The sequence below is a fragment of the Rhinoraja longicauda genome, chromosome 25 (genome assembly GCF_053455715.1).
Source record: "Rhinoraja longicauda isolate Sanriku21f chromosome 25, sRhiLon1.1, whole genome shotgun sequence".
In the NCBI taxonomy this organism is placed as follows: domain Eukaryota; kingdom Metazoa; phylum Chordata; class Chondrichthyes; order Rajiformes; family Arhynchobatidae; genus Rhinoraja; species Rhinoraja longicauda.
Genome location: NC_135977.1, coordinates 20,754,517 through 20,778,483, shown reverse-complemented (window position 1 = coordinate 20,778,483; position 23,967 = coordinate 20,754,517). Strand labels below are relative to the sequence as shown.

At 39.0% G+C, this 23,967-nt stretch overlaps 1 protein-coding gene across 8 annotated transcripts in view; it reads right to left on the bottom strand.

Annotated features, from left to right (window-relative positions):
• Positions 1-1,189: 1,189 nt before the first annotated feature.
• The window catches only part of atxn2 (ataxin 2), an 81,451-nt gene continuing 58,673 nt past the window's right edge, over positions 1,190-23,967 (bottom strand). For 2 of the 8 annotated variants that reach the window (XM_078421586.1, XM_078421582.1), the window contains exons 11-24: positions 21,291-21,467; positions 19,525-19,743; positions 18,303-18,419; positions 17,986-18,056; positions 17,246-17,568; positions 16,229-16,295; positions 14,462-14,614; positions 14,201-14,273; positions 11,559-11,746; positions 11,114-11,243; positions 8,707-8,855; positions 5,637-5,864; positions 2,621-2,792; positions 1,190-1,746 (exon numbers count right to left, since the gene is read on the bottom strand). In XM_078421586.1, coding sequence (XP_078277712.1) covers positions 1,718-1,746; positions 2,621-2,792; positions 5,637-5,864; positions 8,707-8,855; positions 11,114-11,243; positions 11,559-11,746; positions 14,201-14,273; positions 14,462-14,614; positions 16,229-16,295; positions 17,246-17,568; positions 17,986-18,056; positions 18,303-18,419; positions 19,525-19,743; positions 21,291-21,467 — 2,096 coding nt within the window. In that variant the 3' untranslated portion in view covers positions 1,190-1,717. Of the gene's footprint in view, positions 1,747-2,620; positions 2,793-5,636; positions 5,880-8,706; positions 8,856-11,113; positions 11,244-11,558; positions 11,747-14,200; positions 14,274-14,461; positions 14,615-16,228; positions 16,296-17,245; positions 17,569-17,985; positions 18,057-18,302; positions 18,420-19,524; positions 19,744-21,290; positions 21,468-23,967 lie in introns of all 8 variants that reach the window. The other 6 variants (XM_078421578.1, XM_078421583.1, XM_078421581.1 and 3 more) reach the window with 5 other exon arrangements.

Sequence of the window (23,967 nt, the reverse complement as noted above, 5' to 3'; positions counted from 1 at the left end):
AACATTATTACCTCTTCTTGAAATAAAAGTATTTTCAAACAGATCCATTAATTTGAAACTTCCGACATTCTAAAAGTTGCCCTTCCCCATTTTGTCTGCTATATTTAATGCATATAACGTTAAGACCAAAATCACTTGCTATACAATTGAGAAAGAAAATGGTGGACATTCTCATGAAATATTCATAAATCAATACTTGCCCTTTGAATTTTTTGTATTGTAGAATGGGTATTTCACCTACATATTCAATAGGTTTTTGTAATCCATTTTCAAATAAATACGGACAGACCATCTAAATCGTGCAAATAGTGCTGAACATCAGCTTTCACCATAGTCATTTAAAACATCAATAATGTTATTTCAAATAATTTAAGTACTTGCACTGTATTTATTGATATTAACAGTATTTACTGTTGTCTGTCCAATCCCTCATTCTGTATTGTACTTACCAATTTCAGGCAGTCAGGCTTTCAAGCAGTTTCTATGAGGTGTGTGCAAAGTTCGATTGCCTCAATGATGAAATTCGGTAGAACTGCTCATGATCTAGCAAGGCAGTTGCTAAGTAAAATGTCTTCTTTTTTTTTTAAACCCAAAAAGTACTGTTTACTTGTTTTTAGTTTTATCACCCACTGCTAATCGTAGAAAAATCATGTTAACACCCAATCCGCCCCCGACCCTGTTGCAAATAATGGATTCTGCAGAGTTTGATCATCAAACCATCTATGGAACAAATATTACATCATCAAGCCTGGATTTAATCAACAATTTATAATATTAGGATTTATAATTTAGCAAAACTTCAAAGACTGGCTGGCCCCAGGAATCATAGGGAGATTTTGCTTATGTCTCCTGGAAGATTAACTTATGGTTGCCTCTTCTCAAAAATAAAATGAAAATGAAAACATTATTAGAGCAATGAATGCTTAATTTCCTACCTCTTCACTCAATCACTTTATAAATCTTCAAAAGGAGAGTAAAGGAAACAAATGGTTGGAGGTTTTACAAAGTGAACTGTATATGATCTCTTTTAAGGAGCCTTTAAATAACCTTTAATCTATTGTTTGCCTTCAATTCAATGTTATGTACCATTAAAGCATTTTAAAGCAGTAGAAAAAGTTGCAATATATCGCAGTCAGTTTTTAAAACTTTTTATTTTTTTGTTTTTTTATGTTTTTTTAATATTATCTACAAAGTAAAAGTTTTTAACTTAAAAGTTACACCACTGTCTGATGACAGCACTTTTCTCCAGCAACCTCTATTCATAAATAATCCACCAGTTCACAACCGGATTTTGTTATAAGATGGAATTCAAGTTTGGTTAGAAGCAGAGGGTTCTGGTTTCCCAAATCAGGGTGGCTTGCAGCAGGAACAAACAACTTTATTAGTTCTTTCACCATGAGAAGTTCATAACTTAGAAGTGTCAGGCAAAATAAATACATTCCAGTTATTGGAAAGCAGATTTTGGGCATTCTGTATGTCTGTTGACATGACACATTGATTCCAGAATTTCGGTAATTCTCATTTCTTTCTCTCCAGTCCATTTCCTCAGAACAGCAGCCATTGAATCACTTGATAAAAACTGGAAGTTATGTGTGAGCACATTCGTTTAGCATGAGAAGATAATTTTAATACGCTGTGCTTCTGGTTCCAGGTTTTAGGGTGGGGAAGAATAAGTGGCTTCAACTGGCCAGCCTGTTGCTTAGTGCAGAGAACAGGACTACAACTGCTGCTGGTGGTGGGCTTGCACTAATGAGAGATGAAAAGAAAGTTGCAAGTTAATGATTCCTCCATAAACACTGTTAAACGGAGATTTAATTCAAACTGTTCATTAACTCCCTTCTATGGCATTGTCAAGGTACAAAGAATACTTCCAATTTCTAAACATAGTTCAAGCCATGCCCGTAGAAGGACTAGGTAAAAATTGTATTATGCTAGCAAAGATCATACATACAACAGAACAATACAACACAGTCTGTTGCTATCACAGACTCTTACCTGCCTGCACATAAATCCATATCCCTCTATTTCCTACATATCCATGTACCGATCCAAAAGTCTCCTAAATGTCACTATTATATCTGCCTTCACAAACCATCCCCAAGCAGCACATTCTAGACACCCTCCACTCTGAGTAAAAAAACTTGCACTGCTCATCTTCTTTAAACTTTGCTTCCTTCACCTTAAAGCTCTCCCTCTACTATTTGATTTCTCCATCCTGACTGTCCTCCCTATCTATGGCTCTCAATTTTATACACCTCTATCATGTCTCCCCACAACCTTTGGCGTTCCAGAGAAGTCCAAATTTGTAAAGATTACTCTTGCTGTCTTAAGCTCAAGGCATCATTGCAGCAGAATTAGACAGAGGGGAACGTCTGCTTAACCCTAGTTGTTAAGTGGCGCAAGTAGAAAACATTTAAAATGCTCAAATAAAATTCAACCCCTTTCTTTTCAATTCGCATTTTCATCCGCAGCAAGGTGTGAAGGTTTCAAAATTAAAGGTGCAGCAAATTTCCTCGTGCCAATTTGCTGACACGCCCCATGCTGTAAGCCTGCAGTCAAACCTTTGCTGCAACCTGCAAAAGACCCATCAACTGCAACTCACAGTTGTATGAATACTCACCTTGTGGGTGTGCCATGTAAGAGAAGTGTGTAGTTGAGGAAACTGGAATAGGTGGCAGTGCACTCTGAGGAATGGCACCTTGACCACCTGGTGGCTGTGCTGGCATCAGCATCATGGGAGGATGGGTAGTGGCAGGGTGATGCGGAGGACCCATCCCAGACTGCACATGGGCCTGCAGAGAAGAAACATTCCTTCAATTAGATGATTTGCATCAACTCTCATGCACATCTCAAAACTATACAAAGTAATACAGGCAGTATCAGTTGCATGAAGAGGAGGCTTTCCGCAGAGCAAAACAAAAGTGCTGTGTTAAAAAGTACTACTGCAATTCATGCATAGCTATTATATTTGGTTTTCAAAATGGTACTTTGGTACATCTGTGTGCGGCCTAGCACGAATCATTTACAAATACCTGCCTACATTCATAGCTTGATGATAGAGCCAGACAGCACGGAAGCAGACCCCTCGGCCCAACCAGTCAATGGCGACCAAGATGCCACATTTAATAGACAATAGACAATAGGTGCAGGAGTAGGCCATTCGGCCCTTCGAGCCAGCACCGCCATTCAATGTGATCATGGCTGATCATTCTCAATCAGTACCCCGTTCCTGCCTTCTCCCCATACCCCCTGACTCCGCTATCCTTAAGAGCTCTATCTAGCTCTCTCTTGAATGCATTCAGAGAATTGGCCTCCACTGCCTTCTGAGGCAGAGAATTCCACAGATTCACAACTCTCTGACTGAAAAGTTTTTCCTCATCTCAGTTCTAAATGGCCTACCCCTTATTCTTAAACGGTGGCCCCTTGTTCTGGACTCCCCCAACATTGGGAACATGTTTCCTGCCTCTAACGTGTCCAACCCCTTAATAATCTTATACGTTTCGATAAGATCTCCTCTCATCTTTCTAAATTCCAGTGTATACAAGCCTAGTCGCTCCAGTCTTTCAACATATGACAGTCCCACCATTCCTGGAATAACCTAGTAAACCTACGCTGCACGTTCTCAATAGCAAGAATATCCTTCCTCAAATTTGGAGACCAAAACTGCACACAGAACTCCAGGTGCGGTCTCACTAGGGCCCTGTACAACTGCAGAAGGACCTCTTTGCTCCTATACTCAACTCCTCTTGTTATGAAGGCCAACATTCCATTGGCTTTCTTCACTGCCTGCTGTACCTGCATGCTTCCTTTCAGTGACTGATGCACTAGGACACCCAGATCTCGTTGTACGTCCCCAACCAGTCAAATTTAAACAGCCTCTTACACTGCCTTGAGGACATAAAATGTTGGATGGCACAGAACTTCCTCCAATTAAACGAGAGCAAGTCTGAGGTCATCCTATTCGGCCCCCCCCCGACTCCATCAAATCGATAACAGGCAGTCTTGGAAGCCTATCCTGCCTACTCAAACCACATGTCAAAAACCTCAGCATGATATTTGACACTGCATTAAAATTTGACAAGCAAGTCAACGCTGTGGTAAAAGCCAGCTTCTTCCAACTTCGTACCATAGCTAAAATCAAACCTTTCCTCCAATTCGACGACACTGAAAAAATCATTCATGCTTTCATTTCCTCCCGCCTAGACTACTGCAACTCCCTATACACTGGGATCAGCCAATCTTCCCTGTCCCGCCTGCAACTGGTCCAAAACGCCGCAGCGAGACTCCTGATGGGTACCCGTAAAAGGGACCACATCACGCCAATTCTGGCCTCTCTCCACTGGCTCCCTGTACGGTACAGAATCAACTTCAAGCTCCTCCTATTCACATTTAAACCCCTAAATGGACATTCCTCCCCTACATCAAAAATCTTCTAACCCACCTCTCTAACTCCAGGTCCCTCAGGTCGGCCGACTTGGGGCTACTCACTATCCCGCGGTCTAGGCTTAAGCTCAGGGGTGACCGCGCTTTTGCGGTTGCAGCTCCTAGACTGTGGAACAGCATCCCTCTCCCCATCAGAACTGCCCCCTCCATCGACTCCTTTAAGTCCAGGCTCAAAACCTATTTCTACTCCCTAGCGTTTGAGGCTCATTGAGGAGGCGTTGTGAACTGTTTTGTATGTGCTGTTATCTTTGCGTGCTACTGTATGTTTCATTTTTTCCTTAGTACCTAATCAGATGTACAGCACTTTGGTCAACGTGGGTTGTTTTTAAATGTGCTATACAAATAAAATTGACTTGACTTGACTTTTCCTAACTTGACACCATTCAGAAAATACTCTGCCTTCCTATTCTTACCACCAAAGTGGATAACCTCACATTTATCCACATTAAACTGCATCTGCCATGCATCCGCCCACTCACACAACCTGTCCAAGTCACCCTGCAACCTCATAGCATCTACCTCACAGTTCACACTACCACCCAGCTTTAGTTAATCTTTAGGTCCCATTTGTCTGTGTTTGGTCCACATCCCTGTAAACCTTTCCTATTTATGTACCTGTCCAAATTATGTACATCCAAATTGGTTCAAATTCACTCAAGTTCTCATTGGAAGCTTTCCAAAGTAAGCAGAGCATCCCAAGCTTTTAAAGGATCCAGAGAATTAGCCATACAGCACGGGAATAGGCCCTTCAACCCAACTCACCCATGCCGACCACAATATCATATATCATGTATGGATTTCTCACCGTACTCAAATTCTCAAGCTCATCCCATTATTATTCTTTTACAAACTAGATCTTTTATTTGACTTTACAATCATTAACAAAAGCAACCTTGCAGCAAACATTGTATTTGGCTTTATCTCAAATTCAGCACATCTTACAAACATGAAAATGGTGAGCTTTAAAGCAAGAACATTCTCTCACTACCAATCCTCTGCCAGCTGGTTAGAAATTGCTCTTCCAGTTATTAATAGTTGGCAATTTATGTTTAAAAAGTCAAGCGTCAAGCTGGTTTAATTGTCATATGTACTGAAAATGAAACAATGAAATTCTTACTGTGCAGCAGCACAAAAGATTACAGCATGCCCACACACTTTAAGGATAACATGAGCTCTTAGTTCAGTTCCCTTACCTGAGGTACATGTGCCATATGTGGGGGATTTGAATATCCATGCTGAACCTGCTGAGGATGAAGGGCGTAGACCGTCTGCTGTGCCGATGGGAAGTTGGTCTGAGGAGATTGAGGATTGGGACCTTGTGCCAAAGAGGGTGGAGTTGGTGTCAGAGTTGTGTGATAGATCGCTTGCTGCTGCTGAGGGTTGCCCAAATGAAGGGTTTGAGGAGCCTGGTGTTGAGGATGCTGCATTAAAAAAATCTAATGAAACATTTGATATTCATACAAATTGTTCTAGACAATTGGATAACAACACCAGCGTGGCCCTAAAGGTCAGCTCTTTTCTTCAGTAATACAATGTTCTGGAACATACAGTGCCCTCCATAATGTTTGGGACAAAGACCCATCATTTATTTATTTGCCTCTGTACTCCAGACTTTGAGACTTGTAATAGAAAAAAATCACATGTGGTTAAAGTGCACATTGTCAGATTTTATTAAAGTCAGTTTTTATACATTTTGGTTTCACCATGTAGAAATTACAGCTGTGTTTATACATAGTCCCCCCCCCCCCACCCATTTCAGGGCACCATAATGTTTGGGACACATGGCTTCACAGACATTTGTAATTGGTCAGGTGTGTTTAATTGCCACCCTAATGCAGGTATAAGAGAGGTCTCAGCACTGAGTCTTTCCTTCAATCTTTCCATCACCGTTGGAAACTTTTATTGCTGTTTATTAACATGAGGACCAAAGTTGTACCAATGAAAGTCAAAGAAGCCATTATGAGACTGAGAATAGACAATAGACAATAAGAAAAAAACTGTTAGAGACATCAGCCAAACCTTAGGATTACCAAAATCAACTGTTTGGAACATCATTACGAATAAAGAGAGCACTGGTGAGCTTACTAATCGCAAAGGGACTGGCAGGCCAAGGAAGACCTCCACAGCTGATGACAAGAATTCTCTCTATAATAAAGAAAAATCCCCAAACACCGGTCCAACAGATCAGAAACACTCTTCAGGAGTCCGGTGTGGATTAGTCAATGACCACTGTCCGCAGAAGACTTAATTAACAGAAATACAGAGGCTACACGGCAAGATGTAAACCACTGGTTAGCCACAAAAATAGGATGGCCGGGTTACAGTTTGCCATGAAGTACTTAAAAGAGCAACCACAGTTCTGGAAAAAAGTCTTGTGGACAGATGAGACGAAGATTCACTTATATCAGAGTGATGGCAAGAGCAAAGTATAAGGAGAAAAGGAGCTGCCCTAGATACAAAGTATACCACCTCATCTGTGAAACACAGTGGGGTGTTGTGACCTGGGCATGTATGGCTGCTGAAGGTTCTGGCTCACTTATCTCCATTGATGATACAACTGCTGATCGTAGTAACATAATGAATTCGGAAGGGTATAGACACATCTTATCTGCTCAAGTTCAAACAAATGCCTCAAAACATTAGCCGGCAGTTCACTTTCAAAGCTAAAAAATGGTAAATTCTTGAGTGGCCAAGTCAATCACCCGATCTGAACCAATTGAGCATGCCTTTTATAATGCTGAAAAGAAAACTGAAGGGGACTAGCCCCCAAAACAAGCATAAGCTAAAGATGGCTGTAATACAGGCCTGGCAGAGCATCACCAGAGAAGACACCCAGCAACTGGTGATGTCCATGAATCAGACTTCAAGCAGTCTTTGCATGCAAAGGACATGCAACTGCACAACCAGCACTGCTCCCAGCAGACGAGTCAACAGCAACAGTTAAGGAATACACAGTAAACTGATGACAATTTATCCTTGTCTTTACTTTTATTTATAATGAAGGATATCTTGCTATCCACTTTGCTGCTGTAACACTGTAAATTTCCCCGATGTGGGACGAATAAAGGAATATGTTACCAAAATACTAAACATGACTACTTTCATTTACATGACTTTGGTGTGTCCCAAACATTACGGTGCCCTGAAATGGGGGGACTATGTATAAACACTGCTGTATTTTCTACATGGTGAAACCAAAATGTATAAAAATGGTCTTTATTAAAATCTGACAATATGTACTTTAACCACGTGATTTTTTTCTATTACAAATCTCAAATTGTGGAGCACAGAAACAAATAAATAAATGATTTTTGATGGAAGAACTGATTGCAAAAGACAGTTTTTAATTTTATTAATAATCAGCGTCTCTCTCTCTCATTCATACAATTCTTCACAATGCACTTGGTGGGGGGGGGGGGGGGGGGGGAAGAGGGAGTGGCCTTGGACTATTCTATGGGAACAGATTGCTGAGTGATACAAGTTTATTAACATGTCTCCTGCCCCTTAACCTGTGGGGAATAAACTGGATGTTCTATGTTATGCTTCTCTGGACAATATAAAAAGAAATAATGAAAAAAATGATTTAATACAAAACCCACTCTCCTACAGTTCCCGAAGTATGTAAAAATGCCTTGAAATTCTGTGACAATCTTCACATTTCTCTTTCAAATGTTACTATTGCACAGCAAAGAGGGAAAAAGGTTCTAACTACAAAGCCTTATTGAAAACCCCCAAACTTAGCTGATAGGAGTAGTCACAGTCGTAGATACAGCAATGGAAACAGGACCATTGACCCACCAAGTTTGCACCAATCAACCACCCATTTACAAAAACACTACATTATTCCTACTTTTATTCTCCCCACATTCTCAATGCCCCACAAATTTTATTGTTAACGAAAGAACAATGTACAGAGCACAATTAACCTACCAACCCACGCATCTTTAGGATGTGGCAGAAGACACGCATTGTCTTAGAGAGACCATGACAACTCCACTGAGACAGCATCTGAGATAATAATTGAATGCACGTCTCTGGTGCTGAAGGAGCAGCTCTACAAGCTGCTTCACCATATTTCTCTTGAACAAGCCATAAAAATAATACACAGCTCAATCCAATCTTTATCGAAATTATTATCAATGCAAGAAATCTTTTAAATCTTCGTTATTTTAGTAATTAAAGTTGGAACAAACTTGATGACTATAACTTTGATTTAGTATTTTATCGTCTACTGTAACTGTGTAAAACATACACTGAACTTACCTGGACTGGGCTTTGTGCCGGATGACTGCCCGCATGCTGTCCTTGCTGCTGTCCAGTAGGAGTGGCAGATTGCTGTGGATGCGGAGGGTGTGAATGTAATGTAGCAGTGGGGTGGGGTGCATACTGCTGATGAATTGGGCCAGGGGAAACTAGTGAAAAAGCAAAAAAACAATACCCAGTTTTCTAATATAAATCTACCTCATTTGTTGGAAACTCAAAACAGCATGCAAAATAGCAATTTTTTATATATTAAGAATTTTGTGACATTCACTTTTAATAAAGTATCGCTAAATACTTTGAAACTGTCAAGTTGTCCAAAGTTTGAAAAGAACAAATTGTCATGATGATTAGGATATTACAAATAGGTAGGAGGCTAATCGATCCCTTGAGGCTGCTTCACCATTCAAAAGATCACGGCCGATCATTGCTTTATTTCTTTCACCACTCTTCTCAGTTCCCATGTTCAAATGTGTGTCATTCTCTGCCTTGTATCTATTCAACGACTGTCTGGAGCATAGTGCTCCAAACGATTCACAACCCCCTGGGAGGAATTCCTTAATTCCATTTTAAGCAGAAAACTCCTTATTCTGAAAGTGTATCTCCAGTTCTAAATTATCCCAGTGTCAGAACCACACACTCAGCATCCACCCTGTTAATTGTCCTCAGAACCCTACACGTTTTGATAAGAGGTAAACTCTCAAATCCTATGAACCCCAATGACCTTAGGTCTGATTTTTCTTCATTCTTCAGCAGCTTTGTGAAATGTAACTGTACTACCTCCAGCTCAAGTCTATTATTCCTCAAAAATGGAGATTAAGAGCATGTGCAGCATTCCAGAAGTTATTTCACCAGCACCCTGTAAAGATGATTCAAAACCTCCCAACTTTAACACTGCATACTACTTCTAAATAAAGGCCAACATTTTATTAGCCTTCCTACCAGCTTATTGTATCTGTATGCTAGTGTTTCATGTACAGGCATTCCCAGATCCCTTTGAAGCACAGCATTTTGTAGCCTCACTATTTAAACAATTTTATTTTCCATTCTTCCTTTCAAAGTGGATAACCTTAGATTTTCTCGCTATGTACTTCCATCAAAAATCAAAAGGAACGTCTATTAGTCTATTGAATTCACTCCAATACCAATCAAGGGTTTCACAAAAAAGGTGAATTCCAGAGGATAGATAAGAGTGACTGCTTGACATTAAGACAGCACCCATGGTTATATTAAGGAGCCGAGTAAAATTGAGAGAATAATGGACAATCTACTGGCCGCAATCACAATAGTGCCAAAGATAATGACCGATTTCTAGGTCATCACATCCTCAGGGCATCACAAAGGATCGTCCTGTGTTCCATTTGCAGCAATACTCAGCTGCTTCATGCTTGATCTTTTGTTCATCACCAAAACACTTAAAAAAAGGACATTCACAGCTTCTTGGAAGATGTTCGATTTCACTCAGAAAGCTTTAGGTAATGAAACAGCCAATGACTGCTTACAGAAAGGGTAGGAAAATAGAATAGCACGGGTTAATAAATGGAAGGCAAAATGTGCCAAGCAATAAACACCAGCAACAAGCATTTAATCAATGTCATCCGCACGTGACATTTAATGGTATTAATTTTGCTGACATCCCACCACACCCCCATCATCAATTTCCTTTGCTGACCAGAAACTTTACAGCATGTGGCTAAGAGAGCTGGTTGGGGGACAACGTATACTGCGGGGAGTGATTCACTTCCATACTCCTGAACAGTTCCCACTCTCTGGAATATGCTTCACGTGCCTGGATGAGTGAACCTCCAAAATCAAGCAGCATGACAACAGGCTGCAACGACAGTGGGGCTACCAGAGCTTTGTCAATCCCAATCAAAACAAAAAGAAACAATCTCTGCCACTCCAAGAACAAGGACAGCACACACAAGGAGACGCTACGCTCCACAATTCATTCAAATCACCATCCAGGGATAACTGTTCCCTGGCAATTGGTCATTATATTGGACTGTTTGTGGTTGCAGCTAAGAGTTTCCTTTTTCATTCTTTTTGAGTATAATGTTACTTTGCTCATAATACAAACGCGGCAATAAGATCAGTGGAAAAATGCAAGATTATCCATAATGTTAAAATAAAAGCATTATATATTTTAAAATATATAATAGTAACAGACTGACATGTGTCGGTGTACAGATTGACCTGAATGTCACTTTACAGAAATTAAGAATGAATATGCTGGCTCTGCAAGCAGCTAGAAGCCAAATGGTACGTTGAATTCAAGAATCAAGATGGAGGACATTGGCACTAGAATGATGTGGGTCTATGGAACAAAGATCCCTGTGCCATGCAAATACTGTAGACAACCAATGGTTTTAACTATTTTTTTATAACAAGACCTGTTGCTTTAACTTACCATACATAGCATGCGTTTGTTCAGCAGTGGGAAACTGAGCATTGGATGAAGGGACCATTCCTGGCTGTCCATGACCAGGTGGTGCCATCATTCGAGCGTTACTTTGCATTACTTGGCTATACATTTGAGGCTGCAGGATAAGAAAACCATCAGTAGCAAAATAAACAGAGACAAGGTAACAGTTCTTTTGCAGTGGGTTCTGCTAATGTCCCGCTTTAATAATGGACTTCAAGTACTAAATTTCAATAATATACCAAAATACATGCCCTGTAGTAGTCACAACATTGATTTCAAACTGTGGATAAGGCATTCATTTAAGGCTTAAATGCAACAATGTATGCTACTCAGTTTTGCCTGAATGCTCTTAAAGTCTGTCACTCTCAGTTTAGGAAGAAAAATATTCAAACATTGTCAATTACTCTGAAGCGATAACTTGGCAACTTACCTGTGACTGATAATGTGCTACTGACTGCACTAAGGGCTGGCTAGCAAATTGCTGCGGGTTGTAAGCAACATATTGCGAATAAGCTGGAGCGGTAGAAACAATCTGGCCTGCTGCACTAACTGGATGCATCATTGTCGGCGTGCCTTGAGGGTGATGCTGGTCTGGCCGCTGCTGCTGCATGGCTGGTACTGAAAAAGGGAAATAATAATTAGCAAAAATGCAGTCTTTCTACGACAGTATTAAACAAAGCACAACAAATCACTTTCTCGGGATAGGCCAAAGTATTTTAAATGTTCATATGATCAAATAATTCTTCCAGCAGTAAATATCCGATAAAAGCACAACAGTAGGTATATAAATGGAAACTGGGCCTGAACAACCTGGATCAGAATGAATGGTCAGATAATTTTCTTGCTCCTATTTTCTTGCTTTCACTACTTATTCCCTGTGAAATCATAGGAAGATCCCAATGCTGGACAAATAACATTAAACTATTTTTAAAGGAAAGGTAAGGCGCTGACAAAGCCTTTTTTACCCACCTCATACCAAACAAGTAATTTACAATGGCACCGTTTATCATGGAAAAATGTGTGAGCCATTTTAAGCAATTCAATAAATTAATCATGTCCTGTTACTTGCTGCACTTACCGAGGTAGTAACCATCTTTGTTGTTCTTTGTTAAATCAAAAATTGCTCCGCCTACACTAATGGATATAAATGGTTCATTTGGGCATCGATGAAAGTACTATAATCACTTTCATACGTAACATTTCTGCACTTAGTTTATTCAATGAACCTATCAGTTCAAATTGAAGAGTTTAGCTGACATTTTCTAACCAACTAGAAGGTTAACTTTCAGAGAAAGGAACTGAAATCATAAGCTGTATTCAACAGATTGTGATGTTTTAGTACTATAACTTATCAGAACACAAGATAGAGGTGTAGGCCACATGGCACCTTCAGCCTGCTATGCGAATTCAATAAGATTCAGGGACAGTTTCTTCCCAGCTGTTATCAGGCGACTGAATCACCCTACCACAACCAGAGAGAGCAGTGCTGAACTACTATCTACCTCTTTGGTGACCCTTGGACTATCCTTGATCGGACTATGCTGGCTTTACTTTGCACTGAACATTATTCCCTTATCATGTATTTACACTGTAAATGGATCGATAGACAGGTACATGGATAGGACAGGTTTGGAGGGATATGTACCAAGCGCAGGCAGGTGGGACTAGTGTAGCTGGGACATGTTGGCCAGTGTGGGCCGAAGAGCCTGTTTCCACACTGTATCACTCTATGTATTGTCTCTCTGATGACTGGTTAGCACGCAACAAGAGCTTTTCACTGCACCTCAGTACGCGTGACAATAAACTACACTGATAAACTAAACTGACAAGGTGCAGATCTTTCACTTTAAATCCACTTCCTGCCCTAGTCGCATATCCCTCAATTACTTTTATGCACAGAAGTCTATTGTTCATCTAACACCTTTTGGAGTAGCGATTGTTGAGATTCATAGTCTTCTGCGTAAATTGTTTCTGAATTGCAAATGGTCAACCCCTTACCCTGAAACTATATTTTCTCTCCTGCCAGGGAAAGCAACCTCGCCGCATATATCTCAACAAGCCCTCTTCAGAACGTTGAACCTTTCTATGAGAACACCTCTAATTCATAGAATATAGGTCCCAGGCTGTTTTCCCTCTCTTTGTAAGAGGCTCTCATCCAGGATCGCATCCTGTGACACATACTTCAATATCCCTTTGGACAAATACATAAATAAACGATAGCCATACTGGAAGACAATACTTAATGCATTGTCTCACACAAGCAATACTGCAGAATTATTTACACCCAATGAAAACCCATTTTGTAACAAGGAGAATATGCACACAGCACCCAAAGTCAGGATTGAACTAGGTTCCAGGTGCTCTGAGGCAGTAGCAGTCATCTTTTGATCATGACCTGCACTTTAGCCATGATTGGGCCACCTTTTCCTACAGAGAATGTGCTTATAAAGGGAATGTGCATAATGAGATTTATGAATGATTTCTTTAAAATACTTACCATATTTACCTTCACATCGTTTAACCAATAAACTTTATTCAATTTGCTCCAAAGACCTACATAACTGCCTTAGTTCAAATATAATTTCAGTTTCAGAACTTAGCCACATCAATCTTGAACTCGTATGACATCTATTTTATAGCCATGCATAGACTCCCATGAAGTCTCTTCAATATAAAGTTACCTATTAATCCTGTCTCCATGTGCTATATTTTAAATATCTTGTTCTCACTTGGTTCCTGGCTTTCTACCACTGCTTGAAATGGATTATTCTAATTGATACCAATAAGATGCTAATATAGACAGTGTGAATTACCAGTCACCCAGCTACAGGGAGAATCATTATGCAACAGCAACAAGGGTTGAGTGAGAAAACATGGGAAACAGTCTTCAAATATTTAGTAACAATTGAGAGCTGCTCAAAACATACATCTCTGGTTAGCTCACACCAACTTTCAAAACATGCAAGAAATGAACGACAAGACCAGTACGTTGAATACCACTTCAAAATTACCCGACACAAACCCATCAAAAGCAACGCTTTTGACAAGACAACAAAACCCACATTCTCTCACCTTTACCTGCTCTATATGACTTGGCTTGGTTGATTGGCATAGGAGTCATTGGGACATGGTACATATGTGTAGGCTAAAGTTAAAGGAAACAGTGAAAGTAATCAGTCTAAACATTCAGAATTAAACAGTTACACAAAGTGTCATACAAGTAGGACATTTTAAACGAGGAATTGAATAACAGTAAGATTACCATCAAAATGGTATGTACAAAAGGTTTAAAAATTGTCAATTAACAAAGAAGCAAGATTTCAGACAGGTTACCTGTACTCCTGGACTGACTGGAACTGGATACACCATGTTCTGTGTAAAACACATTGGCTGATTGTACACTGTAGGTGGATGTTGTTGTACCACAATAGATGGACTAGGCTGGGCTTGAGGACGTGGTGGTGTTGGTGTGGTTGTTGGCTTAGGCTATTAAATTTTAAGAAGAGCAATTCAAGTCTCAATTTGTAGAAATTCACAAAAAAAATCCACTGAAAACTAAAAGAAAATTGTGGCACATGTTATTTTTGATGTCACCACAAACAGTAAACAGAAAACAGGTTGCACAGAGATTTGAGATTTTTAGTCTACCCTCAACCTTGTATTTTCTCAAAAATTTGAGAAGAAAAGCAACCAGGAGACAGTGAAAAAGGCTCATTGCAAGATAAGAAGCTCACTAAAACCTACTGGAACCCCTATATTCAGCTAAAAATTGTATATCCAAGGAGGAATTTAGTTTCATAAATCATATTAGTATTTCAACTGCAAATCCTCAGAAGTACTCAAAAGCTACATACTAATAAAAGATTGTTATAACTAATCTAAACTAATTGAGATCTGCGTAGAAACGCTAGAATCGGTAACTTAGAAACAAACACAAATCAATAAATTACTAAACTTTACATGGCCTTAGAACCTACAGAAAGTAAACACGGATGCTTGGGCATTGGTTCTTGTACAATAAATCCTAGAGGAATGGATGAAAATATATTATTTTATTGCTAGACTCATGGCACAATTCCCCCTCCCCTCCTCCCCCCCCCCCCCCCCCCCCCCCCACCCATCTAGGATCAAATACAGATTGTCAGCAGTGATGACAGAAGAGCTCAAGTAGTTCGACAAAGAAGAGCTTCAAAAGGTAAGAGTTTCTCCAGATGTGTATAAAGGAAAGGACTAGTACGGGCAAATTAATCTGACACAAACATAAATGGAAGAATTTATAATGAGCAATAAAGATATGGCTGAGAAATTAAATGCTTTGCCTTCATGGAAGAAAACACAACCTCCGAGTTAATTAAAAACTAAGGATCCACTGCAAAAGAGGTAATAAAAGAAAAATACGTATTGGTAAAGAGAAGCTGAAAACTGGTACATCTCCGGGACCTGATTTGCATCCCAGAGTTTTGAAAAAGAAAGTGAATATTCTCTGGTTATTTTCTACCAAATGTTCTAGATTCTGGAATGATTCCTGTAAATTGGAGGGCAGCGAATATGAGCCTACTATTTAAGGATGAGGAATAAACAAGAAACTAGCAAATTGTCAGCCTGCTATCAGCAGTTCAGAAAATGCTGGATTCTATAATAAAGGATGACAAATCAAGACACTTAGAAAATATAATTGAGCAGAGTTGAGCCAGATTTGTGATAGGGGAATCATGTTGACAAATCTACTAGATTCTTTTTAGGATATATTTACTAGAGTGTATAAGGGCTCATGTTGTGCATTTGTATTTCAGAAGGCTTTTAATGAGGTCCCAGACAGGAGGCAAGTAAAGATTAAGCACATGGAATTTAGGGTAGAGATTCCTTTCATGACCCCTTGGTGTCTGTAAATGGTCAACTTTGAAAAGTAGGGGGCCATTTTTGAAATGGCCAAAGCTGGAAAGATGAATTAAAATCCTGATCAACATTAAGGAGATGGTAAATGGGTAAGACCATTCCATAAATGTGCAGAGATTCTTCATTTAATTTGTGAGGTTGCAAAAGCTGCCCTTTAACATAAAGGTGGGGATGGGGTGAGAAACAAAACATAGAACAACTTACAGGAGTATAGAAAGCCTTGGGATTGAACTCTTTTGCATTGGGATTCAATGTAGATTTTCTAACTTGTCTGAAACAAAAAACACATTTAAGGATATACAGATTCCCTGTAAATGCAATTTGTTGAAAATGCACAAAATATCTTCAACATTAATTTTTCCATCATGCCATTCCATTTATGATCACCTTGAAAACAAATTACCAACATAGCATTATGAAATTATAATATTTACAGGAGTTCACATGCCCAAGATTAATTTATATCACATTGATAGGTAATCATTGTGCAAAATCAAAATAATGAAGCAGCATGCGTAAAAGTTCAGTTCCGGAGCAAAACACAAACTATTGGAGGAATTTGTGCAAAAAAACAAACTGCTGGAGAAACTCAGCCGATCAGCAAATGTGGAGGGAATGAACAGGCAACGTTCAACCCTTTTTCAGATTGAACTCAGCAGATCAAGCAAGCAGCTGAAGTACTTCTTGTCTCAACTAAGTAGAAAAGCATTTCTTGACCAAATTATCATTGGGAAAAAAATCCTTCAAAGAATTCCCACATAAACCTAAAAAAACAGCTTTGCCATTCTAAATACTTACAATAGTTGTACTCAAGACTGAACATCACACTAAGTTACAAAATGTTTATACTTCAAATCACCACAATTAAATTTAGTCTATACTAAAAAGTAAAAGTGCTTAAAATACAAATCACAGATTTCCTTATTGGAAAGTTTTGACTTTGCCAAGAAAATTTAAGATGAAGGTCATGCTCTAATTTATTTTATGTAAATCCAAGACTGATATCAGGAACCCCGTTTCCCATCTTTCACTAATTTTATTGAAGTTGAAGATCAACAGATCAAAAGACAATAACAAAAGAATCCAAAATGGAAAATCTGTGTTTGAATTGAAAGGTTTGGAAATCAACTTTGTGGTTTGCAGATTTCCAGTTTTCAACCAAATGGATGATGAGCGTAGAATCATTTTAGATGCTATTTCTGGTGTGCTCTGCATACGTACTCTGGTGTACCTTCCTTTTTATCCTCCTTTTCCTCTTTCTCTGCCTTGGTATTTGGGCCAGTTGTCTGGACAGCTTGGGAAGTCACATCTGGTCCTCTCTTCTGCTCGGAGGTGATGATGTTCGGAGAGTTGCTGGGACTGCTCGGTTTGCTGCTACCATTGCTGGTGTTAGCATTGGAGCTACTGTCACTGGTGGATTCCTTGCTGCCTGGCTCAATCACTGTTATTTTTTCTTTAATTGAATCCTTAGGCTGGTTATCTACACCTTCTCTGGACTTATTGAACTGATCCACAACTGGATCAGGAGTTGAAGTAGTCTGTAACTGGGAAGAACAAAGTTAATTTTAAATACACTAACTAACTCATTAGCATTTGGCATAACAAGTAAGCCTCTATATGAATAACATGTTTTGGAATGCACCACCATGCAAAATATAGAAGAGATAAGTTTCCAAAGTGCATTGCAACTAACAAATATACTACAAGGGTTAGACGGTTCAAAATGTTGCACGGTGAGGTACATGATGGGAAATTGATTAAATGACAAGCATCCAACTTGTAATATTAAAAAAATCTCCCTCTCAATTCCTTCATAAAAAGGAGTAATTTTAACTTCCCCACACAACATCCAGACATGAGCGAATAAAACACGGTAGAGGAATTTACAAAATCCATCTTATGTTACAGGTTACGCGCACATGTAACATTTTTTAAATGGTCTTCTCTGCAAATATACTCACCCTAAAGTCTTCTCTAAATTTCTTTAAATCTGCTATTTGTTTTTTATGATCTGAAGCCATTGGAGATGTAGCTGGAAAAAGAATGGAAATTCAAAAATCACATGACAACTCTTTGTGCACTCAATAATAGTACATAATACCAAGACCTGGACATAATGAAGACAAATAATTTGCAAAAGATTTTTAAGTTAATTAATCTGAACACCAAGTTGAACATTGAGTTAGAAGATGGTGAATGAACTTCTGTTACTAATGAGCTGACTAAATTTGATAAGGCCACAAGGCAAGGCATGAATGCACACATATGCAATACTAACCCTTGATTCCTGGTTTGGTTAAGCTGGGGGAAGTACCACAAGTTTCAACAGGCTTAGGAGTCTCTTTGTTTGCAGAGGGTGAACTCTGCTTTTGTTCTTGAAGCCTTGCATCTTTAGCTGTGAACACAAAAATAACAAAAAGGTTTACCATTAAAGCATATGAAGATTTAACAGCAAAGAGTCTTCCATGAAATATCGCAAGAATCCAGAAACCCATGCTGCCCTTCAGCACATCAACTATTAGAATCTATAAGAAAACTTAGTGGACAGAAGCAAAATATAAGGGATAGAGCAGTAATGCAATGCCATCTACAATACACAGCTTAGAAACAGGCACCGTGATGATTTTCAGCAGTAGGAAGCAGAGACAACATTAATTAAGTTCTGCGCTCCGGAACAAATACATTTACATCAGATAGCAACAAATGAAATTTGCAACTACAATGATGGGACAAAGGAAAAACCAAAGGGCGAAAAGATACCAAAGGCATCTGATTGGAGAATATCAAGCTACGTTAAGCAAAAATATGGAAAGGTCGATAGCACGTTTTAAAGTCCTTACAACTAATAAAAATATCAATGAGGATGGACCGCTGATCAGGATAGACAGGGATTTGGACAACTTCCTCAAAAAAGGGAAAAAAGGTCACCAAGAAATGCAGTTTATAAGTCAATAATTGATAAAGGATTTTGCTGACAGTTAGCAGAGATGGGCTAGGTAGCATGCAAGTCTGCAGAGATGATGCAAGCAGTGTTGCCAACTGAGGTTTATACCTCAGTTGGACAGTGATACAAAGGTCTTGTGCTCTCTTTTTAGTGAAATTATCTTTGCATGCTATTGAAGGTCAACCCTCCCCCCCCCCTCCCGAAGGTGCCAGAACACCTTTTCAAATTGGTGTGTATGCTAAGGCAAGCTCTGGTGTCACCTGAAAATATTAGCTGAAGTACCAATTTTCATTATCAGATTAATATTTACAGCATTTAATACAGTGCAGATGTGACATATAGCTTTACAATGCATACAAAATGTAGAAACAAAGAACTGCAGATGCTGGTTTATACAAAAGATAGAAACAAAGGGCCCCGACCTGAAACATCACCATCCTTTTTCTCCATAGATGCTGCCTGACCCACTGAATTACTCCAGCATTTTGTGTCTAACTTTAGAATGCATATAAAAGAAATGCACCAAATCTATAGATGGGGAACATAAATGGCTCACCTTCAGCCGATGGAGTAACAGCTCTGTTGGTAGCTGGGCTAGCTGGTGTTGGAGATGCATTGGTAGCAGGTGCAGCTATAGGTTCAGCTGGAACACTGCCAGGCTGAGAAGATAGGATCATTCCACTTGGTGAACTTCCAGGAATATACTGAGTTGGCTGGTTACCATGTCTGGGAGACCGCGGTCTGTGTGTTTTGGGAGATAAACGGGTGCTTGATCCTAAAGTGTAAAAAAAAGCACAATTTAAAAGGAACATGATTAATGTGATGTAGCAAAATTCTGCAGGATTGTTTCAGATGAGGTTTATGGATGATGAGTGACAAACTTTTAAAAAACTAATCCAAGAGCTGAAGTTGCAAATCTGAAATAACAGAAAATTCTGGAAATAGCCAGCAGAGCAGAGCAATACTTTATTAGAACATTCCCATGTTCAATTCCCAGACTCTCTGCCACCATTCCTCACCGCTCTACTAGACACCCTGGGAAAAACGTATTTGGTTCTATGCACAACATACATCAACAATGTCCCCCCCAACCAAATCAAACTAAAAATAGAGTAGGATAAGCAGTTCCTGATGTAGCTCAAAAATAAAACCTCTGGGCAATACCTTCAATTGTACTGAGCATACTAAACAGTTTATTCGTTCAAGCCAAAACCCTCAGTTTTGCCAATTTCTTTGAAACTTGCCCTCGCCTGATTACAACACAACTATCAATGCGGCAGATAAGACACAAACTGCTGGAATAACTCAGCAGATCAGGAAGCGTCTCTGGAGAATAGGAATAGGTGACGTTTCGGAAAGGAAACCCTTCTTCCGACAGCACGCCAATGTGGCACAGTGGCACAGCTGGTAGAGCAGCTGCCCTCATAGTGCCAGAGAACTGGGTTCAATCCTGACCCGGGTGCTGTCTGTGTGGAGTTAGCACTTTCTTCCTGTGACCACTTGGGCTTCCTTCAGATGCTCCGGTTTCCTCCCACATCCCAGACATGTGGGTTTATAGATTATCTGGTCTCTGTAAATTGACTCAATGAGCCGAAGGGGCTATTTCCATGGTCTAAGACTTTGACCATCACCAAAAGTGACACTAACAATGGTCTCTTACTCAACTCGTTATTCCCCATACCTCCACAACCAATCTTTTCCAATCTTTTGCTCACATCCTGTTTAACCAAGTCTGCCATCCAAAATTACTCCCTCTGCCCAATCATCACATTTAAAAATCACATTTGTAAATCATCTATAACTTCTCCTGGTTCTCTACTTTTCCTGTTCAAAACACCCAAACTCCCTCACTGGCCCAAAACTTAACATTTCCATTTTACTCAGTGTGTGAGGAGGAACTGCAGACACTGATTAAAACTGAAGATAGACACAAGCTGGAGTAACGTAGCAGAACAGGCAGCATCTCTGGAGAAGGAATGGGTGACCGAAACGTCACCCATTCCTTCTCTCCAGAGATGCTGCCTGTCCCGCTGAGTTACTCCAGCTTGTTGTGTCTAACTTCCATTTTACTCAGTGTCTGAACTGCCTTTGATCCAAAGGAAAATGCTTCTGTATGTGTTCAATCTTACTCCCAAGGAAAGCATCATCGATCACTTATCATTCCTTGGAATATCTATGTATTAGCATCCACATTTGCCTGATTAACCTCAGAGACATTTATCCATATTGAAAGAAGTTAAGTAAACATAAATTGCTAATTTTAAAAATATTCTTAAAGATCTCAAATACCTGATTTTATTTCAACATCTTAAAAAGACTTACCCCCACTAACTACAGATGACCAAGTTCCCCCTGAAGAACTGTTTCGAGGTATAGGAGCAGAAATTTCTCCAGATACACTGTGGGGTATGTAATCCAAACTTGAAGACATCCCAACTCTACCAGAGGGGCCCCTATGGCGAGGATGACGTTGGGCCTTTGGAGACATTCGTGGAGGACCTTGATGATAGAATGAAGTATAATGAATATAACTATTCACCGCAGCTGGCAAGTAAAATGGAGAGGCTGATAAAATTAGGCCATACAGTTTCCAAATATCGTTCTATTCATATCCAACTGATTTTTCCTATGAATTTGATGGGTAATGTTAGAAGACCAGCTAAACCAAATTGCTGCAGTTCATAGAAACATAAGCTTTTATTTAACTATTCTGTGCATTGAACCATACTCAAGGACCTTTAAGAATTTATATTGAGCTATACAATATGGCATGCTTTCCTTTGCACCAATGTCCACAGACCAATTAGGACAAATAGAAACTTTCTCCACTGAATGCTCACAGTTGAGCAATTTCATTTTGAGTAGGAAGAAATTGAAATGTTAGTTTATAACCGAAAACAGACACAAAAGGCTAGAGTAACTCAGCGGGTCAGACGGCATCTCGAGAGAAAAGGAATAGGTAACGTTATGGTTCGGAACTCCTCTTCATACACTGATGGTTCAGATTCTGAAGAAGGGTTCCGACCTGAAATGTTACCTATTCCTTTTCTCCAGAAATGCTGCATAATCTGCTGATTTACTGTAGCATTTTGTGTCTATCTTCTATTTCATTTTGAAAATGTGTGTGCATATTTTGAAGTCTTTTAAGCATCGAAAAATGGTGTGTTTCACAACCAATGGTAAACCATTTAGCTTTCTAGAAAATGCATTCTAGACTGTGGATCTATAAGATTAAAGAACAAATTAAGAAAGGTTTCCATCTTTCTATTGTAGAGGAGAATAATATGTTGTATCTGTCATGCTGAGCTAGGACTAAGGGAAATGGAACTAAATAAGGCATTCATAGCATTTCAATATTTCACATATTGCTGCATATTAATCATCAGAAGTATTTAAAACAATCATTAAACAGTATACACAGTTCAAAAACTGACATATCATCTTAGCTGGTCTATGTTGTTACACACAACTCCCTCTCTACATTCATACAGCTGTTGGTAGGGAATAGTGAACACCACAAAGAAATGAGAGGCAAAACTGGTATATTTGGATGTGGATCTAAACAATGAATATGTTAGACAGATTAAAAGGCCCAGCATTGATATTATATTTTAAATGTCTATGAACAATAACACCCATTTTGCTGATATGTAATTACTACTTGATAATACTACTTAGTGTTTTAGAATGTGAAATATTACCGGACATGCTGTGATTCAGAAATGACAACTTCCACCATATATAAAGAGTTCTTAAACATTCTCTGATACACATCAACTGTAAATTTAATAGTGAACAAGCTAATAAATACCTAATATTTAAATGACATTTTTCCCCCAACACTGACAGCACAAGTACTTCAGAAATACAAAATGAAGTTAACACATTAGCTAATGGATTAAGTTAAATGTGCCTCATAGTTCACAACAAGGATTGAACCAGAGACCTTCCAAGATAGTACAGCTATAAAACAAAATCTGGAAATAATGTAAAGCAATATTTCATAAAAGATCAAGATTTTCATTTAAAGTGTTGTTAACTTGGTTGAAAACATATATATAAATAATGAATGACAAAATGAACAACCCCAATTGTGCTGTTCTCCAGAAAGTCTGCTTATGCTCAACTCAAGAAATAAAATGCATGAACCACATCTCATGCAAGAATTAAAAGTAGAAGAGAATTCAGTCACACCATCACAAGCATTCCAGTATCTGAGGGCAAATCTGGTAAACTTGTTAAAGCCAGTTGCATTCAGTGTTTCCTCATTTTTAATAACTTTAACAAATTTTATCCTGAGCAACTAATGCCCACTCAGAATATGACCTAATTTAGAGCAATTTGTAAAGTAATTCACTAATATACATTTTATGCCCTATTTCAGTTAGAAAGTATGTGTTTGGGCATGTACTTGATAAAGAATAGAGGGCACAAAAGGGTACACAAAATGTAGCCATCTGATGATTATTAAATTTATTCAGCTCTGCATTTGTATCAATGAATGTGCTTGTGTTAGTTACAATGAAATATTATGAGGGTAATTATTTAGGGTATTTGCTCTAAAGGTATTTGTGAATGGGCATTAGATACTGGCCTCGACAGCAATGCCCTTTTTGAAAAATAAATAAATAAAAATGAATAAAATCAACGCAAAGTAAATAAACTGATCTGTATACTGCAGCATGTGCAATATCAACTATATAATACTTTAAATCCAAACGCCCGCTGTACTCTGACACTTACTTAGCTTGTCCATACCCTGTTGAACCATCTTTTAGTTCTAAAAATACTACCATTCCCATTTAGTTTCACATCAGAAAACTAAAACGATTTCATCTGCTCAGCCAAAAAATGGATGTAGATTGTGAATAGCTGGCACCATGCATCAATCACTACCGTGCCCCACTAGTTGTCTGGGAACCCGATGGCCTTTTAGTTTTGCTCTTTGTTTTCTGTTAACCAACACTCAAACCAAGGCAGCAAAGGCAGCCCCTGGGTT